The 21245-nt window shown below is 36.3% G+C and overlaps 2 protein-coding genes across 4 annotated transcripts; one reads left to right on the top strand and one right to left on the bottom strand.

Moving 5' to 3' along the window:
- The first annotated feature begins 1644 nt into the window (after window positions 1–1644).
- LOC128210312 (uncharacterized) lies at window positions 1645–9325 on the top strand. Of its 3 annotated transcripts, none has more exons than XM_052914579.1 (7): window positions 1645–1667; window positions 3148–3274; window positions 4314–4480; window positions 4745–4856; window positions 5859–5957; window positions 7285–7412; window positions 8666–9325. In XM_052914579.1, the coding sequence occupies exons 2-7, from the start codon at window positions 3212–3214 to the stop codon at window positions 8769–8771; spliced, it is 675 nt and encodes a 224-aa protein (XP_052770539.1). In that variant the 5' UTR covers window positions 1645–1667; window positions 3148–3211; the 3' UTR covers window positions 8772–9325. The 3 variants fall into 3 exon arrangements, with proteins under 3 accessions (XP_052770539.1, XP_052770540.1, XP_052770538.1); XM_052914580.1 differs by having other exon boundaries at window positions 1646–1673; window positions 5859–5951; XM_052914578.1 differs by having other exon boundaries at window positions 1646–1673.
- A 1813-nt stretch (window positions 9326–11138) lies between these two features.
- Window positions 11139–19623, bottom strand: LOC128212532 (glycosyl hydrolase YngK-like). Its single transcript, XM_052918016.1, has 5 exons — window positions 19541–19623; window positions 18585–18651; window positions 17497–17600; window positions 13296–13419; window positions 11139–12321 (listed from the first exon to the last, which is right to left on the bottom strand). The coding sequence occupies exons 2-5, from the start codon at window positions 18649–18651 to the stop codon at window positions 11144–11146; spliced, it is 1473 nt and encodes a 490-aa protein (XP_052773976.1). The 5' UTR covers window positions 19541–19623; the 3' UTR covers window positions 11139–11143.
- Window positions 19624–21245: the final 1622 nt, after the last annotated feature.

Genomic DNA, 21245 nt, shown 5'->3' with positions numbered 1-21245 from the left:
ACCAAATATACATACTGTTTGTGTTTTGTGTAATTAACATTATATTTACCTGTCGTTTCTAATGATTGTACATATCTATTCTTGTAAATAAATGTTAAAAGAACACTGTTTTTTGAAGAAACTCGTCGACTCATTTGCATGACCGTGGTGCCGGCGTTGATGTCGTCGGCGTGCATATACCATCCCCCTTTAACCATGCATTAAACGTACATGAACACATGAGGGTATTTAAAACGCATGCTGTCATTGCTTATACTTATATGTGTAGCAAATCCATAAAAAACGAGACAGCTTATACGGAAAATAACCTTTTTGAGCTTAAAGAGTTAAAACACAATGACAGCTTCATTCCGTAGGGAATCTCTAATTGCTACTATATTTTGATTTTGATTGACGTGTAAGAGGGTGATGTTGTTGACAAATCAGATATTGCTGAGTAACGCTGGTCGATACGTAAAAAGCTGTATTGCCATTCTTGAGTGGGTTTCTTGTGAATTCCTCACCTAACAAGCTTAAGTCCGTTATAAGAGTAGCAATCAAAGCTGTTTTGATGCATTTGTGTACTTTTCTCTTACAGTCGAACCCTCGTTGGCTCGAACTCATTTGGCTCGAATTCCTCTTTGGCTCAAACTAGATGTAACGGACCGATTTCAGTATACTGAAAGTAAGCATTACTGATTGACTCGAATTTTCCGAGGCTCGATTCCTCACCTAACAAGCTTAAGTCCGCTATAACAGAAGCAATCAAAGTTGTTTTTATTAAGTTATGTACTTTTATCATACAGTCGAGCCCTCGTTGGTTCGAACTCGCTTGGCTCGAATTCCTCTTTGGCTCGAACTAGATTTAACGGACCGATTTCATAATACTGAAAGTAAACATTACTGTTTGGCTCGAATTGTCCGAGGCTCGAGGTCTTGCCGGTTCCAGGGAGTTCGAGCCAACCGGGTTCGACTGTATTTAAGAGAATTCAGACTATTAAATGTAATCATGTTAAAGATAAATGATGAACTGCTTTAGTTATTTAACAATGGTTTAACGAAAAATTAAAGAGAAAAGTATTAAAATGAAAGATACTCTGACACATTTATATATTGTTCACATGAATTATTATCAAATATCGTTTCATCCAGTAGCAGAAATCGTTATTGAAAACTATTTCTAGTGATATTCATTTAAACTGTTTACATGATTTAGCACAGTTCTAAGAATTCCATATTTTTCGCATCGATCCTCAAAAATATTTTCGAACAATCCCGGGGGTAATGCTGTAATACTCATTCGGAAAACTGTGATTTTTACCTGGAAAACTGCAATCAAACATCAGCAAACAACAAGTGAATACAGGTGGTCAGATTTGTCAGAGAAAGGATAGGTGCAAATGAAGGAGCAACGGACAGGATAGGCACATATGCACGACTAGAGGGTTTAATTATGTGTTATTTGACAAAATGTTTACTTCCAGAGCATTCTCTACAGGTGATATTTTATTATCACATGGACAAACTGATATGTTCATCTTACAAACTGCTAAAACACAACCAACCTGGCCAGAATCAGGATAGGTAGTAAGAAACATAGGACAGGATAGGTGCATATCATGGTATATATAAGCCGCATACTGCCTGCAGCATTACAGGTCGAAGGACGGGACCACGTGGGAACGTCGGTACGCGTAAGTTTTAATTTAATCAACTGTATGGTTTGCGTCAATCTCATTAAAATCATATCGTGACGTTCACTTCATTTCATTACGTTATGTACATAGCGTAACGTCGTGAAGCGTGTATTGGGGATCTGATTTTAATGAGATTGGGTTCGCGTAATGCACTGTATAGTTTGCTTTATTTGTTTTATGTATTATATAGATCTAGTTTTATATATTTGTTTCTACTTATCATTGGTGTAGTTTCCTATATATAATAATATATATTTCTAATGAACAAATGTATAGTTTGCTGTATGTATATCTAGTTATTATAGTTAATCAGCCTTATAGTTAGAGTTAACTATTAATATATATTTATAATAATCAACTGTGCAGTTTCCTTTGTTATTTTTTCTTCCATGCTTTTCGATGAAATAATTAATGGAGTTCAATAAGAGACAAACATCAGTGGGATTTTTATGTTCATTGCAAACTTTGAAATGAAAGTTATAACTCTTTAAGAACTAATTTTAAAAACAAGTCTAGTTACTTCCCCTTGATAAAAAACAAACCACTTTTAGACCAGCAAATTTTGCCAACTGTTTCTGTTTTAAGTCCAATATTAACTCAAATTTGTTATTGTTACACGAACGACCTTTCCGATTTCTATTCAGTCAATCGCAAACAGTTTAATTTGTTTAATTACGTATTAATGCCCTGTTCAATTTAAAATTGATATCGAAAACTAATTGTTATTATCTATTTATTATTAACATAGGTTGAATATTCATTTAATCATGGAAAATAATTTATCCACGGGCCGGAAATAGAAATGTCAGCTTCAGTGAGGGCGTCCCCAAGGTAGAAAAAAGCACAGATACTTGAATGTATGATGCAGATCCCAACAGCTGCCCCTGTCTTACTTTTAATAGTACTTTTAATGTGGCATCAGCTTGGTAAAATCAGTCTTGATCCTGAAAATGAAAAAATACAACATTTTATGGGCTGCTTATCACGTCATGGGACACAATTCAACTATAAATCATGATTTTTCGACGATATTTTAACATTTTATAAAATCTAAAAATCCACTACTAGGGTTATATAATTGACAAGAAAAGAAACTTCCCATAAAACACAATTCGTCATGAAAATGATAAACGCCCAGTTCAGATATGATTTTTATAGCTAATATACCAATCCTAAGCATATCACTGTGTTCGGCGCAAAGAAAAATAATTTTTACATCGAAATGACACAACAATCTTACGGTTATTCCATACTGCAGCAGGAATCCGATTAAGAATATACACACTTTCGCAAAAATGTAGACATACACAGGTCTTTTCGACTAATTCTACTGCTGTTATGAGCGCCTGAAATGATCCCGATGATACGATAATACAGTCGGGATCATTCATATAGAAATATAGACTTATATAGAAATACACAGTTTCATAATCATAAGACTTCAAGTTTGATTTCATGTCGGTATTTTCAGATATCCATTCCTCAAGAAAAAAACAAACAGACTGTGTACTCACACAGTGTTCAAATAGTTCACGATGTTCTGGAGCCTTCTGATGATATACGGTGTGGGCGCCGCTGTGGACCATGGGATGAGAAAGGTAATGTAATACTTTATGTAATAGTTAGTGTAATCGTTAGTGTAATAACTAGTGTAATAGTTAGTGTAAAAGTTAGTGAAATAGTGTAGTACTACTGCAGTGTAAAAGTAAGTGTAATATCAGTATAATATGTAGTGGGCTATGTAGTGTAATGCTTAGTGTATTTCAGTGTCATACGTAGTGTAATACTTAGTAATATACCAAATATAATACTTAGTGTAATACTAAATGTATTATTTAGTGTACTCCTGAGTGTAATACTTAACGTTATGCTTAATATTTTACACAGTGTAACACCTAGTGTAATACTTTTTTTAAATTCCTTCTTATATAATTCATCTACATAAACACTAGTCATCTCTTTCATCACAATTTAGTATCATCGCTAACGATGTTGTGTTACATATACTTGTTAATGATTCAAGAACATACTGAGATTTAATGCCAATACATATGTTTTCTTTTGATCAATATATCATCTGGCCCCAATTTCTCGAAACTTTTTAAGTCTCTTATAACAGGATTAAGCTAAACCCACTATTTTTTTCTTTTAATATTTTACGTTTTATATACTCATTATAAATATACTCATTTAATTTTTTCAATACTTAAGATAGGAATTATCGTTACGATTATCACAATAAACCATTTTTCATTTATAAAAAATAAATACTTTAAGTATGTATTTCGGCTAATTGAATTAAGCAACTTAAGCCTGTTAAGCTTAAGAAGTTTTGAGAAATTGGGGCCAAATGATCGCATTTGTTCCTGATGCTAGAATAGACACATGAACTGTTATTGTTTACATGTATTCATATGCAAAGTAGTCAAACAGTATGTCATTGGTCAGAGGGTTGACCTCATTATGAAATCAACCAATCATTTACTGGTTTGCAATTACCAAAGTAATTGTTACGTCACATGTCAATCCGTCTTGACTTTTGCATCTTCTGAATTCAATTTGTTGGAGTTAATGAAATTATTCAAATTATATTGCTAAAAGCAAAGATAACTCCAACAGTTATGTTAATAATTACAGATGGATAAAATGGACCACGGGAACGGATTTCATTTGACGGAAGAACCAATGCTAATTCACCACAATGACATTGACTTAATGGTGGAACATGGTGATGAACATCACGACTGTAACCATGACAACGAAAGAAACAAGCTGATGATGGTGTTAATGAATGAGAATGCGAGGTGTGTAGGCATTTGTATACACTATAGAATATGATGAATGGTTTTTTGAGTGATTGATCATATATTCTTATATTTTGGGGTCAGAAAATATGTTGAACATAAAATTGTTGGTAGATACTTCTTGAATACTTTGAATTATCTTTTAAATTATTTGATACCTAATTTAGAATATAAAATTGTGTAATATTGCTTTGACATAAACATTCGATAATAATTTTAAATTCAAAATGTCAAAAACGTGTACGTGTTTTCGCCCGTTTGCAGAAATGGAATGGACTCGCCAAACTCCGGTTTGAAAAACGTGATGAACATGGCGGCTACGTGGAACAAAATGGCGACGATGGCCGACTTGATGACGCCATACATAGACTACAAGGTTAGTTATAGCATTTTAAATAGTTGGAGATATACCAATTGAAACAGCTACAACAGAACGTATAACTACGATACCATGTGCATGTTGTTACATCAAGTGTATTGTAGAAATCTTATCAATGTATTAATATAAATATGTTGAATCAAACGCATCTTTAGGCTTATCCCTGTAGTTGTTATATTACAATCAAAACTCGCTATGTCGAAATCGGGTAATACTTCGAGATAACGAACTTTCGATATAACTGAACTACAAAAAAGTGTATAACTTAACCAAATATATTCGAAAAAAGATCGACTTAACCAGAACATCGAGCAAACTGAGTTCGACATAACGAGTTTCGACTGTATCACGAAACCCGGTATTTCTGTGAACGTGTATACACACGTGCAAAAGTTATAGTTGAATTTAAGTAAGGATTGAATTGCATAATTGATGTCATTATCGGTGCATGAATGCAGTTGGGTTGATTAAAGTGTGTGGTGTCCGAATGACTCCACGCGTACTTTAAAATGCCCAGACCCGGACAGTAAGAAATTCGCAACCTCTCTATCAATATAACAAAAAACCTACTCCTAAATATATTTAAACTCATAACTCTCATCATAGCAAACCTATTGTATATATGTATATGTATACCCTTTATTTCCACTCATCTGTGATTTAACATATAACGTTATTGACATGTTAATTTAATTAATATATTGTATTATAAAATATTTCGATTTACTGAACCTATGAAGTTGATGTATTTGCGTATTTGATATTTATGTTATTTTTGGTTGTTTAGTTTTGTAATTTGTATGCATGGAATCACCTAAAAACATTATATTGTATATATATTTGTCCACATGGGCTATTGCCTACTGGATATTCTGTAAATAAATCTTGAAATCTTGAATCTTGAATCTTTAAAGTAAAATAAGCAATGAGTATTTTAAGGTAACATTTTAAGACTCGTTCGGCTACAGCCTTTAATCCCGACATGTATTTCTTTTCAAGAAAACAAAGGATGTGTTTATGAAGGATATGAAGACCTTCTGCTACATGGTGGATGTCGCGCACGAGGTCGCCAAACACAACCACTCTTCCCACGTAATGGTATTATTTGTTCTTTATATTAAATATTGATAAAAATAATTTAACAGTTTGCGTTTTCTCGCTAACTCTGAGATAACACTTTAAGTCTTGTTGATAACCAACAACTCATTGTCTTCCTGAATGTATAAATAACATCTTGTGTCCAGAGGTCGTGTTGGCATAATTATCACTGATAACTGATAACTCTTACTAGTCACTGTAAACGACTGTCACCAGAATATTGATTTTTACAGCATCACATTATCAGTGTTTGTATACCACGTGATAAATTGCGTCATAAATGCTACATCGGACGGCAATATTTTGTTTCGATTGAAGACTTTAAACAAAGATCACTTTTTCTTTACCACTTTAAATGAAACTTAGCGCACTCTACGCCGTTTACGGAGCACCGCCTTCGGTCTTTTACCAGAGTTTGATTGAGAGTTTAGTTTCTTAAAACACTTCGACAAACCTTTTCACAATACGGCCGTCTGACGGAGCACTGTCGAAACATTATTTTGGAAACATGTTTGTCCAAGTGTTTGATGAAATTAATGACCTTATCAAATTTCGGTAATAAAACAAATACGGGGCTCTTTAAGCGGCATATACTGTTGTATTTAAAAGGGTGTTGTAAAAGAAAAGTTATCTTTGATTTAAGTCTTTATTTTAAGCAAAATGTTGCCTCCCGATGTAGCATATAGGACGTAATCTATCACGTGGTATACACACACTGCATTAGTCATAACGATGCAACCATATATACCTCCCTAGAATGTTAAAATGCGGCTATGTATCGCTAAATGCTTTTTAAGTTTTAAAGTTACCGATAATTAAATTATAAGTGTATATTTTGCCAAAACAAATCCTTACCACTCCCAAATTTACAATTTGATAATGATAATGATACTATGAGTAATTCTACCAATACAGTGTTGACGCCATTTAATTAGATATACATAAATACGTCCCTCAAGTTAAATCAAATATATAACAAAGCGATCAAAAATGATCTTAAAGGCCTAATTTAATCCGTCTATAAGTGACCCCCCAAAAAATAAATAAAACAACAACAACAAAACAAACAACCCGTGTATTGTACACAACCTCTGTGTATTGATCTTAATCTAATTGCCTAATTTTCTTATCAGATCTCTGATCTGAGTATCCTGCAGTGTAGTTTCTGAGGTTTTATTATTGAAATTGACCATTAAGTGGACCTGAGCCATTACACAAACAAACAGGAAATTGGCCCCTGTTGTGACGTCAGTGTAATAAGCAGGATATGCACAACAGGGGATTGTCCTTTGACTAAGCCTTTAATTATATTTTTACGCTTCTCCAGCCCCGGAAGGGAGATAGCGTATCTGACGTCCTAGAGGGTCTGCTAAGCCTCAACGATATGGCGTCTGACGTGAAGGCCATGGACGGGCTAATGGCCAATCTGGACGCCTTTAGCGACGTTTCTCTCAGGTAAACATTTGAATGCATCTATATAAAGATAATCTTAATCTTTGAAGTCGTCAAGATATACACATGGATGTTTCTATTTCAGCTTTGCTCAATATTATTACTTGGGCGAAAAAAGAAGGAAGGGGTATATTTGAGTAACCATATGATCAGTCGGTGCGTTCTTTAGCAAAGCTTTTGCTACGCGATTTTCGTAAAGGGCAAATTACACTTATTCGGTAGTGCATACTCATTGTTGCATGCTTTATTTCTTTTAATGGACACAAACAGTGAATTAAAGCATGGTCATACCATCTCGGACCATTGGCTACCTTTCATAATTATAGGTTTTAAAGCTAAATGGTTGTGATTTCAAAAACTGACTGAACATGCTTGATATACTTGATCTATTTTGTATTGTTTACAATTTCACCGCATTTTTGAGCTCGAACACCGGATAATGTAATTTTACGGAATACACAGTGGTTATGTTCAACTCATTCTTCTTTTCTTATCAAAAACGTAACTTTTTATCCAACGTCGTTTAACGTTATATACACAAGTGGAGCTTTCTACCCATGGTTTGTGTTGCTGGAAAAAACTATAAATCAGTGTTATCTAGCATGCAAATTGGTCAATTTACTCTAGAATAAATAGGACATTTATTTAGTGGTCTGTAACCTCTAAAGTTTTTCGGGGATTGTTCGGAAACTATATACTCAATATCAGTAAAAGCTTTACAAGAGCATGACTTATTCCTCGTTCGTTGCAGCCAAATCGTTCAAGAAAGCCCCCGAAAAAAGCTATATGGAAGTAACTGTTATTGAATAAACTATTTCCAAAGTTAATTTTGAAAATGTTTGAAATTTAAAGAAAATAACCGGTATGCAGTTCTTAAATATGTTTCGTCATCTTCGGCTAAATGGACAAACAATATTTGATCCTGAATTCGAGTACACAGGATTGCCTAAACGTGTATTATACCAGCATAGGTCGTATTAACCACAAACGATTTGGACGAATTCCTGTGCCCTTCGCCTTAATTTGTACATGTATAGTTGTATTGAATCATGAAGTGATCTTTTTTGTTTTTATTTTTATTGTTTGTAAGTTTTAAGTTTAAAGTTTTATTTATAATAAACCAGAAGGTCGAAGACCGATGAGGCATAAAGTGCACAATGGTGACAAATACAAATAATATGGTCTTGTTTGGTAACATATTAACTAGTTAATTTTATTACAATGCCTGTAATACTAGACTGTTTCAAAAATTACAGGTCTGCTGTCAGTCTTTGCGAGGCTGGAATGAGCTACATGTCGCACGCCCGCAAAATGGCAGACATGAAGGCCAGCATGGGACTTCCAACCGACTACGACATCTAGCGGCAGGAGTATGCTCGGAACAGAACACTTTTAAGACCTGAGCCAATTATAATGTTTGTTTAATGACTAGGTATATGCATTTTGGAGGTTTAATGTATTCATAAAGAGAGCTAGAGGTATTATTGTTAACTCCTTTAATGTATTCAATTTAATATTTCGTCTTCGCATTGAATTAAAGGAGCAGGACAAGTATTCAATATCCTAATACTGTTTACACACACACGCACGCACGCACGCACGCACGCACGCACACACACACACACACACAAACATAACACTCGCATATCAACTGTTTTCAATTATTTTTGGAATGTACAGCTTCAACATCGAATATTGTACTTTGAACGCTTTATAACGTAACTCTTTTGTTTTAATCAAGCTATTGACATTACAACTTAGGCATGTTGATTTTATCAGCATTACAATTCTTTTTACCTCTGATATTGAATACATAAGAGTACCATCCGAACTTTTGCTAGTTGATAAAGGAGACACTATGACGAGAACAAGGATGTATTTTTGTTGTAAAACGTTTCGATTAAATTTCGACTGGACCGATTGTTATGTTTTGTTATAATGAATATTGATGCGCTTGTTTAATCAACTATATTTTAAAATAATTCACAACAGTATGCCGCTTCGAAATAAAATAGGCATTTCGAGATTTTAATCATTTGAACTGTAGCAGTGTTTAGCTGGGAACACGAAAATACCACCAGTAATGTGTGTAAACGTACTTTTAACGTATCACGCTTAAACCTCTTAATTTCAACTGCATGCGCGTGCAAATGCATAAGCTGGCCATAAGTGATTCTTAAAAATGGCTGCTAAAACGAGCACCTGTTTTGTAATACTGAGTTTTAAATCAAATGAATAAAATTAAATCAACTGTTTAACTGGTTAATCCTTGGTAATTTGACTTCCACTGACAATCAATTGTTGATTTTTTAATGAAACGGAGGCATACAGACTTTTGTTTTCAATGCTTTAAAAATGCCAAGATATACAGGAAGTCCCCCTTGATGTGTGCACATCATCTTCTTGAAAAAATATAGTCATTTTCTGGAAAGATCTTGCCAATAACAGGCGAAAGGTTACTGTCTAGGCATTAATAAGGGAGGGTGTCCTATTACTTTTGACCACTAACACAATCTGACGACCACCACTCTTTTCCCTTGTCTTCTGTTCGTGGTGCATTTTGCATTTTCTACATCTTTCCTTGCACTAAACTTGCTAAAAAAAATCACTTACACAAGAATGACTTATTTGCATTTTACGATTCCCATCATTTTTTGTTTGAGAAAGTACATCACTTGCCAAATGTATTACAATTTCCTTCTGCTTAGATTTCATTTATTTCCTTTGGCAGACACATTTTTAGCAGACCTAGGGCTGCATTCTAAAGCAGTGCTGATATTCACTTGCCCAAATCATGTGATCAATGAGTTAAATTTACAATGCAACATATTGCTGCGGGTCGCATAAAGTCAATGGACCCAGAGTTGCCTTCCTAATAACTGACTTAAAACAAATGGCCATATCACGCATAACAGTAACAATAAACACTGAGTTGCACTCGAAAAAACCGAACTGCGGAATGTCACCTGAATTCCCCAATCTCTATGAATACAACACTGTAAACATTATCGTTTAGAACGTACTATTAATAAGCCGCTTTCACTACATTTCTGGCATGCCGCTATGTGACCGGGAAACAATAACATACAGAAAAAAATGCATTTATCGTTATGATAAAATGCAAGAATACCGATAATATATCGTCTACATTAAGCGCACACAACGTCATTACATAATCTGAATCACTGCGCGCATATCCATGACAACCACGAATTATCGCATATCCATACGCAATTATTTTCACTAAGCACAAAAGAGTTCCAGCAAAAAAATGCATTATTTTTTACTTAATTTTGCCTAACTGAGAAGGGAGAAAAAGCATCTACCATAGCCGCTCGTGTAAGATAGGATCATCCCGACCCTCGCGCAGGGTGTTTTGCGGAAACTCGGTAAACCTCGTTTCCGCAAAACACCCTACGCTCGGGTCGGAATGAATCTGTCTTACACTCTCGGCCATGGAAGATTCTTATAATCTTCGATACCAGTGTGGGAAACAACACTACAAACGCGTTTTAGAGAATCGAATATAACTGTTCTTGTTTAAGCCATGCAACATGTAATCGGTAAATATTGCAATGTGAAAATACTTATTTCAACTAATTGGAACATTTCGTTATGTTTATTTGCAAAACGTTTTATACGTATTACTAATGAATAGTGAAAACGTTTGAATAAGGCGAATTAACTTTACAGTTTTAATTTAATCTACAATTATTAATACATGTCAATAACAATTATCCGACCAGATTGCTATTAACTCCGCCGACAACTTGGATATACATAACTTGCGATTCCACCCCGTTACGTGCTATCGCCGTCACGGCATACTCTCCGTCAGTGACGTGTGTCGACGTGTGTCCATTGTGTAAAAGATCGTGTAACTCGAATGCATCAGCTGTTTGAGTGTACACGAGAACCCTCCATGTATGTCCGGAAGAGTCTTTCGCCCAAGTGAGTGTGTTTCCGGTTACGGTGATGCTTGGCGTTTGCGGCGTCGGAACGCTAAGCCATGGCATAGCAGGTGTAAGTGTCCGAGAGATGTATATGCTCTGAAATGCATCTGAAATACCTTGGGTATTACTTTGCAGATACCTCATACTGAATTGAATATTACCTAGACTTTCATTTGCCCGAAGATTTCTTGAGATTTTGACTTGGTTGATAATTTCCTGCGAACCCCAGTGCTTTGACTCAATCTTAGATAAACTGTTTCCCGCGTAAATGTGTCTGTGTTGGTCATTCTGCTGTACCCACCATTGTAAAAGGGCAGGGTAACTCTGGGCGGGTGGGTCTATAGCCCAGTAAAGCTGGGGTGCAAGATAGTCCACCCAACCTTGACGTAACCATAACTGGGAATCAGCGAACAGAGAGTCATATGAAGACAGCCCATGTATACCGGACGGATGACCTGCTTTCCAGATGCCAAAAGGACTAATACCGAATTTAAGGTAAGGTTTAATTGAATGTATTGCTATGCCCAGACGCTGAATAAGAGTGTTGACGTTTTCACGCCGCCAATCGGCCAAGGAAAGTGTACCACTTGAGGCCTGATACCTATGATATGTTGAAGAGTCTGGAAATGTTTGCCCGCTGACTGGATACGGATAAAAATAGTCATCCATGTGCATCCCGTCTACATCATAGCGTCTTGCAACATCTGAAAACACGTCAACAATAAAGTCCTGAACTTCCTTTGCCCCGGGATCCATTACCAGATTATTCCCGTATGCGTAAGCATGTGAAGGGAACCGGTTGGCCATATTGTTGGACGCGAGACCTGTGCGAGAGGTACTTCCGGATCGTGCTCTGTAAGGATTAAACCACGCATGAACCTCTATTCCGACCTCATGGGCTTTCTGGATCATGTACTCCAGGGGATCATAATACGGACTTGGTGCCTGCCCCTGATGGCCTGGAAAATGTGATCATCAAATCATATAAATAAGTAGAAATATATATCGCAGATTTTTTTAGAACTTAATTACAGGATTAAAACACATGAACGTAAAGGCGTCTCAATGCATTGCAACTACCGTAGTTATCAACCATGGTAGCAGAAATACAGCTAGGTTACATGGTATAGCACAACATGACTCTGGCAGCCCTCAGGCCCTGTCCATTTCTTCTAATTATTTTATCAGAGTTCACACACCATTCAAAATATAGATAATAAAAATTTTACTGTGTTGTAAAGTTTTTTTTATAACAACATACAATAAGAACGAAGGCGTTCAAAGTATAAAACAAGGACATGCTCAAGTATGCGGCAAATAACGTATGACAGTGCTTTGGAACAGGCCGTTTTGGTTACTTTGCTCTGAATGTTGTTGTGATGTAAACATTATCGATTGTATGTCAGCATTATCTCCATTCGGAACTCCTCGGCCACTTTTTTCAAAAACAACATCGGGTGTATTTGGACGGTTTACATACTCAAAAAGAGGTACGTTTAAGTCCGCTGCAAGTAGAACGCGTAGTAATTTTATTTAGCAGTTAAACTTTATGTCTTTACTCTTGAAAATCTTAATTATGTTTGCAATTATACACTTCACTGGTAATCAATTTAAACTTATATCAATTAATACAACTCACATAATAAAACACATAATTTAATTAACGATATAATTTAAAAAAAAAATACTTCAACTGATGTACCGGCATACATCCGAGGGTGTTTTTGAAAAAAATGGCCGAGGAGCTCCGAATGCATTATCTCTTTTTACTGTTTAGCGGGACATTTCGAGGTAAAAGCGAAAATCTTCTTCTTTATTTAATGTCACTTATAACGTTTTCGCATTCACCCCTCGATTTGCGGCTCGTGCTTAGGAGTGCTGTCGTGCCGCCACAATATCGGTTCTACAATTGTGTCCATTTACTCATTTTTACCTGTAAGGTAGTAGCTCCAGGGCTCAAGTGAAGAGTTATACATGGCGTCACCGGTTGAACGGATCTGGAATACGATTGCATTGAAGTGACGCTGACGCACCTCCTCGATGATCGCGTCAAGTTCCTGCAAATTTGATTGTAGATAAAAAAAATCATACTGCAACAAATCACACAACTGTCGAAATTGAAGAACTACTTTAGGAATAAAATTAATACATATAGTGGTATAGGTACAATGCAATACATATTTTGGATTCAAAATTGATCAAATTGTTATACTGTTTCGATCGATGTAAAACGTATTCCCTTATGTGACATAGGGCTATATTTTTGATATATTATTTATAGAGCTTTAGCAATAATATTTTCGAATAGTTATATTTTGACATGTTTATGAAGAGCTATGCTTTGGTCTGAAGACAACAAGACTGTTCTGTCCTGTTTCTGCTGGACTGTGGTGTGGCATCACTTTTTCACGACGGTACTGATCTGTTTCTGCTAAACTGTGATAAGGTGTCACTATTTCACGACTGTACTGACCTGTTTTTGCTGAGTTTATGTGTTGATTTACGATTTCACCATTGTAATGACCTGTTTCTGCTGGACTGTGGTGTAGTTTTACTATTTCACGACTGTATTGACCTGCTTCTGCTGGACAGTGGTGTCGTATTACTATTTCACGACTGTAATGACCTGCTTCTGCTGGACTGTGGTGTCGTATTACTATTTCACGACTGTAATGACCTGCTGCTGCTGGACTGTGGTTTGGTATTACTATGTCACGACTGTATTGACCTGCTTCTGCTGGACTGTGGTGTAAAATATTACTATTTCACGACTGTATTAACCTGCTTCTGCTGGACTGTGGTGTCGTATTCCTATTTCACGACTGAATTTACCTGCTTCTGCTGGACTGTGGTGTCGTATTACTATGTCACGACTGTATTGACCTGCTTCTGCTGGACTGTGGTGTAAAATATTACTATTTCACGACTGTATTAACCTGCTTCTGCTGGACTGTGGTGTCGTATTCCTATTTCACGACTGAATTTACCTGCTTCTGCTGGACTGTGGTGTCGTATTACTATTTCACGACTGTATTGACCTGCTTCTGCTGGACTGTGGTGTCGTATTACTATTTCACGACTGTATTGACCTGCTTCTGCTGGACTGTGGTGTCGTATTCCTATTTCACCACTGAATTTACCTACTTCTGCTGGACTGTGGTGTCGTATTACTATTTCACGACTGTATTGACCTGCTTCTGCTGGACTGTGGTGTCGTATTCTTATTTCACGACTGTATCGACCTGCTTCTGCTGGACTGTTGTGTCGTATTCCTATTTCACGACTGTATTGACCTGCTTCTGCTGCACTGTGGTGTCGTATTACTATGATGTTCTTACCTGTTTCTGCCGCGCTGCCGTATGGTTATACGATTTTGTAACTTTACGTACCTGTTTCTGCTTGACCATGGTCTAGTTTTACCTCGACACGATTGTACTGACCTGTTTCTACTGGACTGTGGTGTGGTATTACTAATACCCGGCTGTAATGGCCTATGCCTGCTGGACTGTGATGTGGTGTTACTATTACACGGCTGAACTGTTCTGTTTCTTATTGACAGCGGAGTAGTTGTACGATTGTGTTACTGTACTTTTCTGTTCCTGCTGGTCTGTGGTGTGGTAATACTACAACACGACTGTACCGATCGGTTTCTGCTGGACTTTGGTATGGTATAACTATTGCATGACTGTACAAACCTGGCTCTGCTGGTCTGTGGTATTATTAGTATACGTTTGTACGGACCTGTTTCTGCTGGATTATGGTTTTTGGTTTACGATTTCACGACTGTACTGACTTAATTCTGCTGTTCTGTGCATTTCGATTCAACAAGTGTACTTATATGTTGTTGCTAGTCTGTGATGTGGTATTAGGAAAATACAGATCTGTGGTTTTACGATAAGATGATTGTATTGACCTGATTCTGCTGTGCTCTGGTGTGGTATGTCGATGACTTGTCTTATTAACCTATTTCTGCTGGGCTGTGGTCTGTTATTACTGACCTGTTTATGTTGGCTGGGGTGGGGGTTTACGATGACGACACTCTACTGGCCTGTTTTTGCCAGGCTGTGGTGTGGTAATATAATTACTGACTCTACTAGTCTGTTTCTGCTGGACTTTTGTGTGGTATTACGATTTAACGATTTACCAACCTGATTCTGCTGGGCGACTGTGATGTGGAATTACGATTGAACGACTGCTGATTTCTGCTTGACTGGGTTGGGGTTTTACGATTACTCGTTTCTACTCTGCTTTTCTTCTTCTGCTGGGCTGTGGGGTGATATAACGATTACTCTACTCTACTGGCCTGTTCCTGCTGGGCTGTGGTATGGTATTACAATTAAAGGACTTACTAACCTGTTCCTGCTAGGTTGTGGTATGGTATTACGATTAAAGGACTTACTAACCTGTTCCTGCTGGGTTGAGGTATGGTATTACGAGTAAAGGACTTACTAACCTGTCCCTGCTGGGCTGTGGTATGGTATTACGAGTAAAGGACTTACTAACCTGTTCCTGCTGGGCTGTGGTATGGTATTACGATTAAAGGACTTACTAACCTGTTCCTGCTGGGTTGTGGTATGGTATTACGATTAAAGGACTTACTAACCTGTTCCTGCTGGGCTGTGGTATGGTATTACGATTAAAGGACTTACTAACCTGTTCCTGCTGGGCTGTGGTATGGTATTACGATTAAAGGAATTACTAACCTGTTCCTGCTGGGTTGTGGTATGGTATTACGAGTTAAGGACTTACTAACCTGTTCCTGCTGGGTTGTGGTATGGTATTACGAGTAAAGGACTTACTAACCTGTTCCTGCTGGGCTGTGGTGTGGTATTACGATTAAAGAACTTGCTAAGCTGTTCCTGCTGGGCTGTGGTATGGTATTACAATTAAAGGACTTACTAACCTGTTCCTGCTGGGCTGTGGTATGGTATTACGATTAAAGGACTTACTAACCTGTTTCTGCTGGGCTGTGGTATGGTATTACGATTAAAGGACTTACTAACCTGTTCCTGCTGGGCTGTGGTATGGTATTACGATTAAAGGACTTACTAACCTGTTCCTGCTGGGCTGTGGTATGGTATTACGATTAAAGGACTTACTAACCTGTTCCTGCTGGGCTGTGGTATGGTATTACGATTAAAGAACTTGCTAAGCTGTTCCTGCTGGGCTGTGGTGTGGTATTACGATTAAAGGACTAACTAACCTGTTCCTGCTGGGCTGTGGTATGGTATTACGATTAAAGGACTTACTAACCTGTTCCTGCTGGGCTGTGGTATGGTATTACGATTAAAGGACTTAATAACCTGTTCCTGCTGGGCTCTGGTATGGTATTACGATTAAAGGACTTACTAACCTGTTCCTGCTGGGCTCTGGTATGGTATTACGATTAAAGGACTTACTAACCTGTTCCTGCTGGGCTGTGGTGTGGTTTTACGATTAAAGGACTTACTAACCTGTTCCTGCTGGGCTCTGGTATGGTATTACGATTAAAGAACTTGCTAAACTGTTTCTGCTGGGCTGTGGTGTGGTACTACAATTAAAGGACTTACTAACCTGTTTCTGCTGGGCTGTGGTATGGTATTACGAATAAAGGACTTACTAACCTGTTTCTGCTGGGCTGTGGTGTGGTATTACGATTAAAGAACTTACTTACCTATTCCTGCTGGGCTGTGGTGTGGTATTACGATTAAAGGACTTACTAACCTGTTTCTGCTGGGCTGTGGTATGGTATTACGATTAAAGGACTTGCTAACCTGTTTCTGCTGGGCTGTGGTATGGTATTACGATTAAAGGACTTACTAACCTGTTTCTGCTGGGCTGTGGTATGGTATTACGATTAAAGGACTTACTAACCTGTTCCTGCTGGGCTGTGGTATGGTATTACGATTAAAGGACTTACTAACCTGTTCCTGCTGGGCTGTGGTATGGTATTACGATTAAAGAACTTGCTAAGCTGTTTCTGCTGGGCTGTGGTGTGGTATTACGATTAAAGAACTTGCTAAGCTGTTCCTGCTGGGCTGTGGTGTGGTATTACGATTAAAGGACTTACTAACCTGTTCCTGCTGATAACTCGACTCTAGTGGCCTGTTTCTGCTGGGTTTAGGCGTGGTATTACGTTAAAATGACTAACTCACCTGTTTCTGTTGAGCTGTGGTGTGGTATTTCGATGTTGGCCAGTCAATGTTTGCCACAGTCGCGACCCAAACACCACGGAATTCTCGAGCAGGAAATACAGATCCTTAGGAAAAATAATATATCTGATTAAGGGAAGATAACACTTTGAATAGTATATGAATAATAAAGGACCTCATTCAATTTGCAATGAAGGCAACACTTCATTTAATTTTCAAGCGAGATTGTTGTTATACGGTAATTATTTTGAAGGCACCGCATTCTACTTTAAATGCATGTAATGTAAAAGATTTTCCGGTCAATCATCTACATAACTGTGCATATATACTGTCCAATTTAAAGAAACAACATACAGATTGCAAGGCGACCAATGTTATCATGAAATTACAACTATTACTAATATTGGTAGACGGATTGAACTTTTGTATCAATGTAACTTTCATCACAGGATAAATTAATGCAAGTGTACAAAATCACAGTGGTACAAGTGTACTGCTGTTAAAGTTTTTCCTCATTCCATGAAACAAACACTATTTTACAAACCTTTATTTACAATAGTATGTTTTGTGTACACGACTTAAGCTAGATTGACAGTAATGCTTTTTAACAACATCATTTCGAATTTTCCTCAGTCCATTAAAGGCCATTTACTGGTCAATGCACTGCAGTAGAATCATTTTGATGATCGAATTGCATTGAAATCGATGGTCAGGCTTTCTGCATAAACTGCTGATAAAGCTCAACAAAAATACCATAATCTCTACGAGATTCCGGGCTGTCATTGTAAGAATGTGTTATTTAGAACATCCATGTTCAATTACTGTTTAAATGAAAAAATAGGTCAAATTTCTTTCACAGTTACTTCACGAATACTTCAGAAGTATATAAAATGGTTTTACTCTAAGTCTTTGCTTAAATATTGCATTCTTATGTATCCCCTTAAGCAGATCACTTAAAGCTAGCAAAAAAGCGAGGATTTTGTATTTTCTTAGTAAAATAGAGACATAAGCTTCTTATAAGTACAGTTTATGTTATTCATTCTGCATCTCAAAGAGTAAACACGATTGGACCATGTGGTTCATTCACTAACCTTGACCTAGGATCTGCTGTAATGTTGTTGAAAGTACAAGAAGCCATATTATCCATGACCGATCCATCTACAAATATATAATCATTTTGTTTTCATTTAGAAAGACTAATGTTAAATATTACAGTGATTTCAATGACGTCATATGATTGTTTGACATTGTCTGCTAAAATGTATTTATTATTATTTTTTTATCGATTGTTTCCGCGATTATTTTATCTGACTTATGACAATGATCAAAAAATAAAATAAAATACGTATGTGCATTTGTGACGACACCTGAAGAAAGAGTAAAACAGTCGGCAAACTCATTATTGAGAAAATCGAGTTGAAGGTTTCGCGGAAGAACTTTTATAATACTTGGTTCTTGTATCATTGTGGTATTTGCATCCAAGCCAAATAATTAAAAAATCAATTAATATTGATTTAAAAAAAGAAGTTCTACATGTTTTACCGATTGCCTTAGACTGGGTGCCTGACAACCCACAACCCAAAGGTGGAAATATTTTGATTTCCTGTCCACTGACTCGCTCCCAAATATTATATTGCTCCGGGCTCAGTTACAAACTTAAAATGTGACTTCCCATCTTTGTGCCCTTTTTACAGGCGTCGTCACTTTGTATCTATACAGCTGAATGGCAGGGCTAATGTATGTCATTTAAAAAATAATTGATTTTAAAAACAAAACAATGCCAAACGTCTAAATAGTGTATATATTACCGCTGTACTCAATTGAAACACTATTTGAAATCAAACTTATTGTTTCTCAAACTTTTCAATGCAAGCTAGGTGAAACGTTGACCAAAATTTGATACACCGTGTGTGTGTGTATTTCAAACAAATTCAGCTTTTAATGGCCTGACTACTTGCCTTTCAAAATCTACAATATTAGATGTTTAAATATTCATCTAATTAATTTAAAATTACAAAACATAATTGGTTTGAAAAGTTTATTTTACCTTTCGAATCCTCCTTATGTTTCTCAATTAGGTCACGTAGGGATGCCTACGATATAAACCGTCATTGTCTTATCTGGCCCGCAAAAGAAATGGGACATATCTGTAAACGTTTACAATTTGGTTTTAAAGGACTGTCATAACATTACAATAACAAGAACAAGAACCATAAGTTTTTGAATTATGCTTATCGTCCTCATTTAATGAATATGATTTAAATGATTTTTTTCAGGATCAAAATCAAATGTACTAAATAGCAAAACAAGATAAACACTTTCATGCAAACAACGTGTGCAATGATATTTTGCAATTGCCTACTAAATAATAAGGTATAAACATAAAAATATAAACCAATTTTCCTTCGAATTATTGCAAATACCAATTTTGTCTTACGTTTCAAGTTTTATAAACATCTTTGGTATACAATATGCATGATATGATGACATAGAAACACGTTTGAAACAGTTTAAACAAAACAGTAAAATATATCAGTAAGTAATTACATTATATGAAACACTTGAACATCTGCGCTTTCTCAACGTCCCTACGTACTAACAATTTACTTTTATGTTTATCTTATCATAGTGCTAAAGGGTTGTGTTGTATTTCCATTCTAAAATACAATTTGGCATTCCGTGTGGTGCTAAACATTTTTAAAAGGTGTTTATTTTTCTCGTTTTGTTCTGCTATTTTCTTTAAACTTTATCACTGATTCTGTAAACAGATGTACAGCACAACAAGTGTATTATTGATTTGCAGTTTGTTAAGTTAAAAAGATCCTTTGCGGTGGGCTGGTATTCAATATTGGTCTAAATTGGATCTAAGAACGGTGCAGCTAATCGGATTACTTGTTATTTACAACTGACCAATAGAGAGCATGATGTCAATGATGTATGATTATTTTAAGTTGCATATCGAATACCTTCCCCTGGACAGTACCAACCGACAATCACACGGTGATGATGCAAAGCGGATTCTTTCCGTCCACATTTTTTTCATTTTCGGGTTCTACCCGGCACCGATGCGGATTCTATCCGTCGTGTTTACATTAAAAAGTGGAATGCCGAAATGTAAATCGATGAAAATAACAACAAGTGCTGTAATTATGTTTGTGATTTTATACCTAAAGAATAACTCCATCAACTATCGACAAACAACCACAAAAATGAAAGCCCCATATCTTTTTATTCATCTAAACGAATGAAATAAAAACAGCGATAATAATTCTGACAGCAAATAGCATGCAAACGAAACCTTAATAGTTTCTTTCTATCAGCTATTTACATCCTGATAATTACGTTTATCTTTTCAACCGGAAAATAAGATCAAATCAACACGTATATCATTCCCAGGCATTCTAATGACATAAACAACAAAATATACTAGCTAATTACTTGTTACTCTTAAGATACGGGATTAGATCGTCTTGTATGAATAAATATGGAGCAAAATCCAAATTCCTTAATTTACATATGAGAGTTATAAAGTCTTGAGATTTATTTGCTTATACAATTTAAAGTAAATAATAACTTAATGCTTCTTTGCTGTTGCCTGAAAACAAATGATTATTTTCTGTTTGGTTTCGGTTGTTGCAACAAGACCGTTATTTTTGAAGCATAGATGCTAATTAACAAAAGTCCAATTGTTGATTAGTTTTAACTACTATCCATTTAGTCATTAATTGGCTTTTTTACGTGAATCTAGAAGC

Source organism: Mya arenaria, chromosome 12, assembly GCF_026914265.1.
Source record: "Mya arenaria isolate MELC-2E11 chromosome 12, ASM2691426v1".
Lineage (NCBI taxonomy): Eukaryota > Metazoa > Mollusca > Bivalvia > Myida > Myidae > Mya > Mya arenaria.
Note: the sequence above shows the minus strand (reverse complement) of the source record. Positions and strands in the feature narration are given on the sequence as shown.

Bases quoted from the DNA above. Each gene is read 5' to 3' on its own strand.
- LOC128210312 (XM_052914579.1), top strand. From the start codon at position 3,212: ATGTTCTGGAGCCTTCTGATGATATACGGTGTGGGCGCCGCTGTGGAC. The intron at 4,481-4,744 runs GTGTGTAGGCAT...GCCCGTTTGCAG, and splicing joins TTAATGAATGAGAATGCGAG to AAATGGAATGGACTCGCCAA. The intron at 4,857-5,858 runs GTTAGTTATAGC...TTTCTTTTCAAG, and splicing joins CGCCATACATAGACTACAAG to AAAACAAAGGATGTGTTTAT.
- LOC128212532 (XM_052918016.1), bottom strand. From the start codon at position 18,651: ATGGATCGGTCATGGATAATATGGCTTCTTGTACTTTCAACAACATTA. The intron at 17,601-18,584 runs GTTAGTGAATGA...ATTTTTCCTAAG, and splicing joins ACAGCAGATCCTAGGTCAAG to GATCTGTATTTCCTGCTCGA. The intron at 12,322-13,295 runs GTAAAAATGAGT...CACATTTTCCAG, and splicing joins CTGGAGCTACTACCTTACAG to GCCATCAGGGGCAGGCACCA.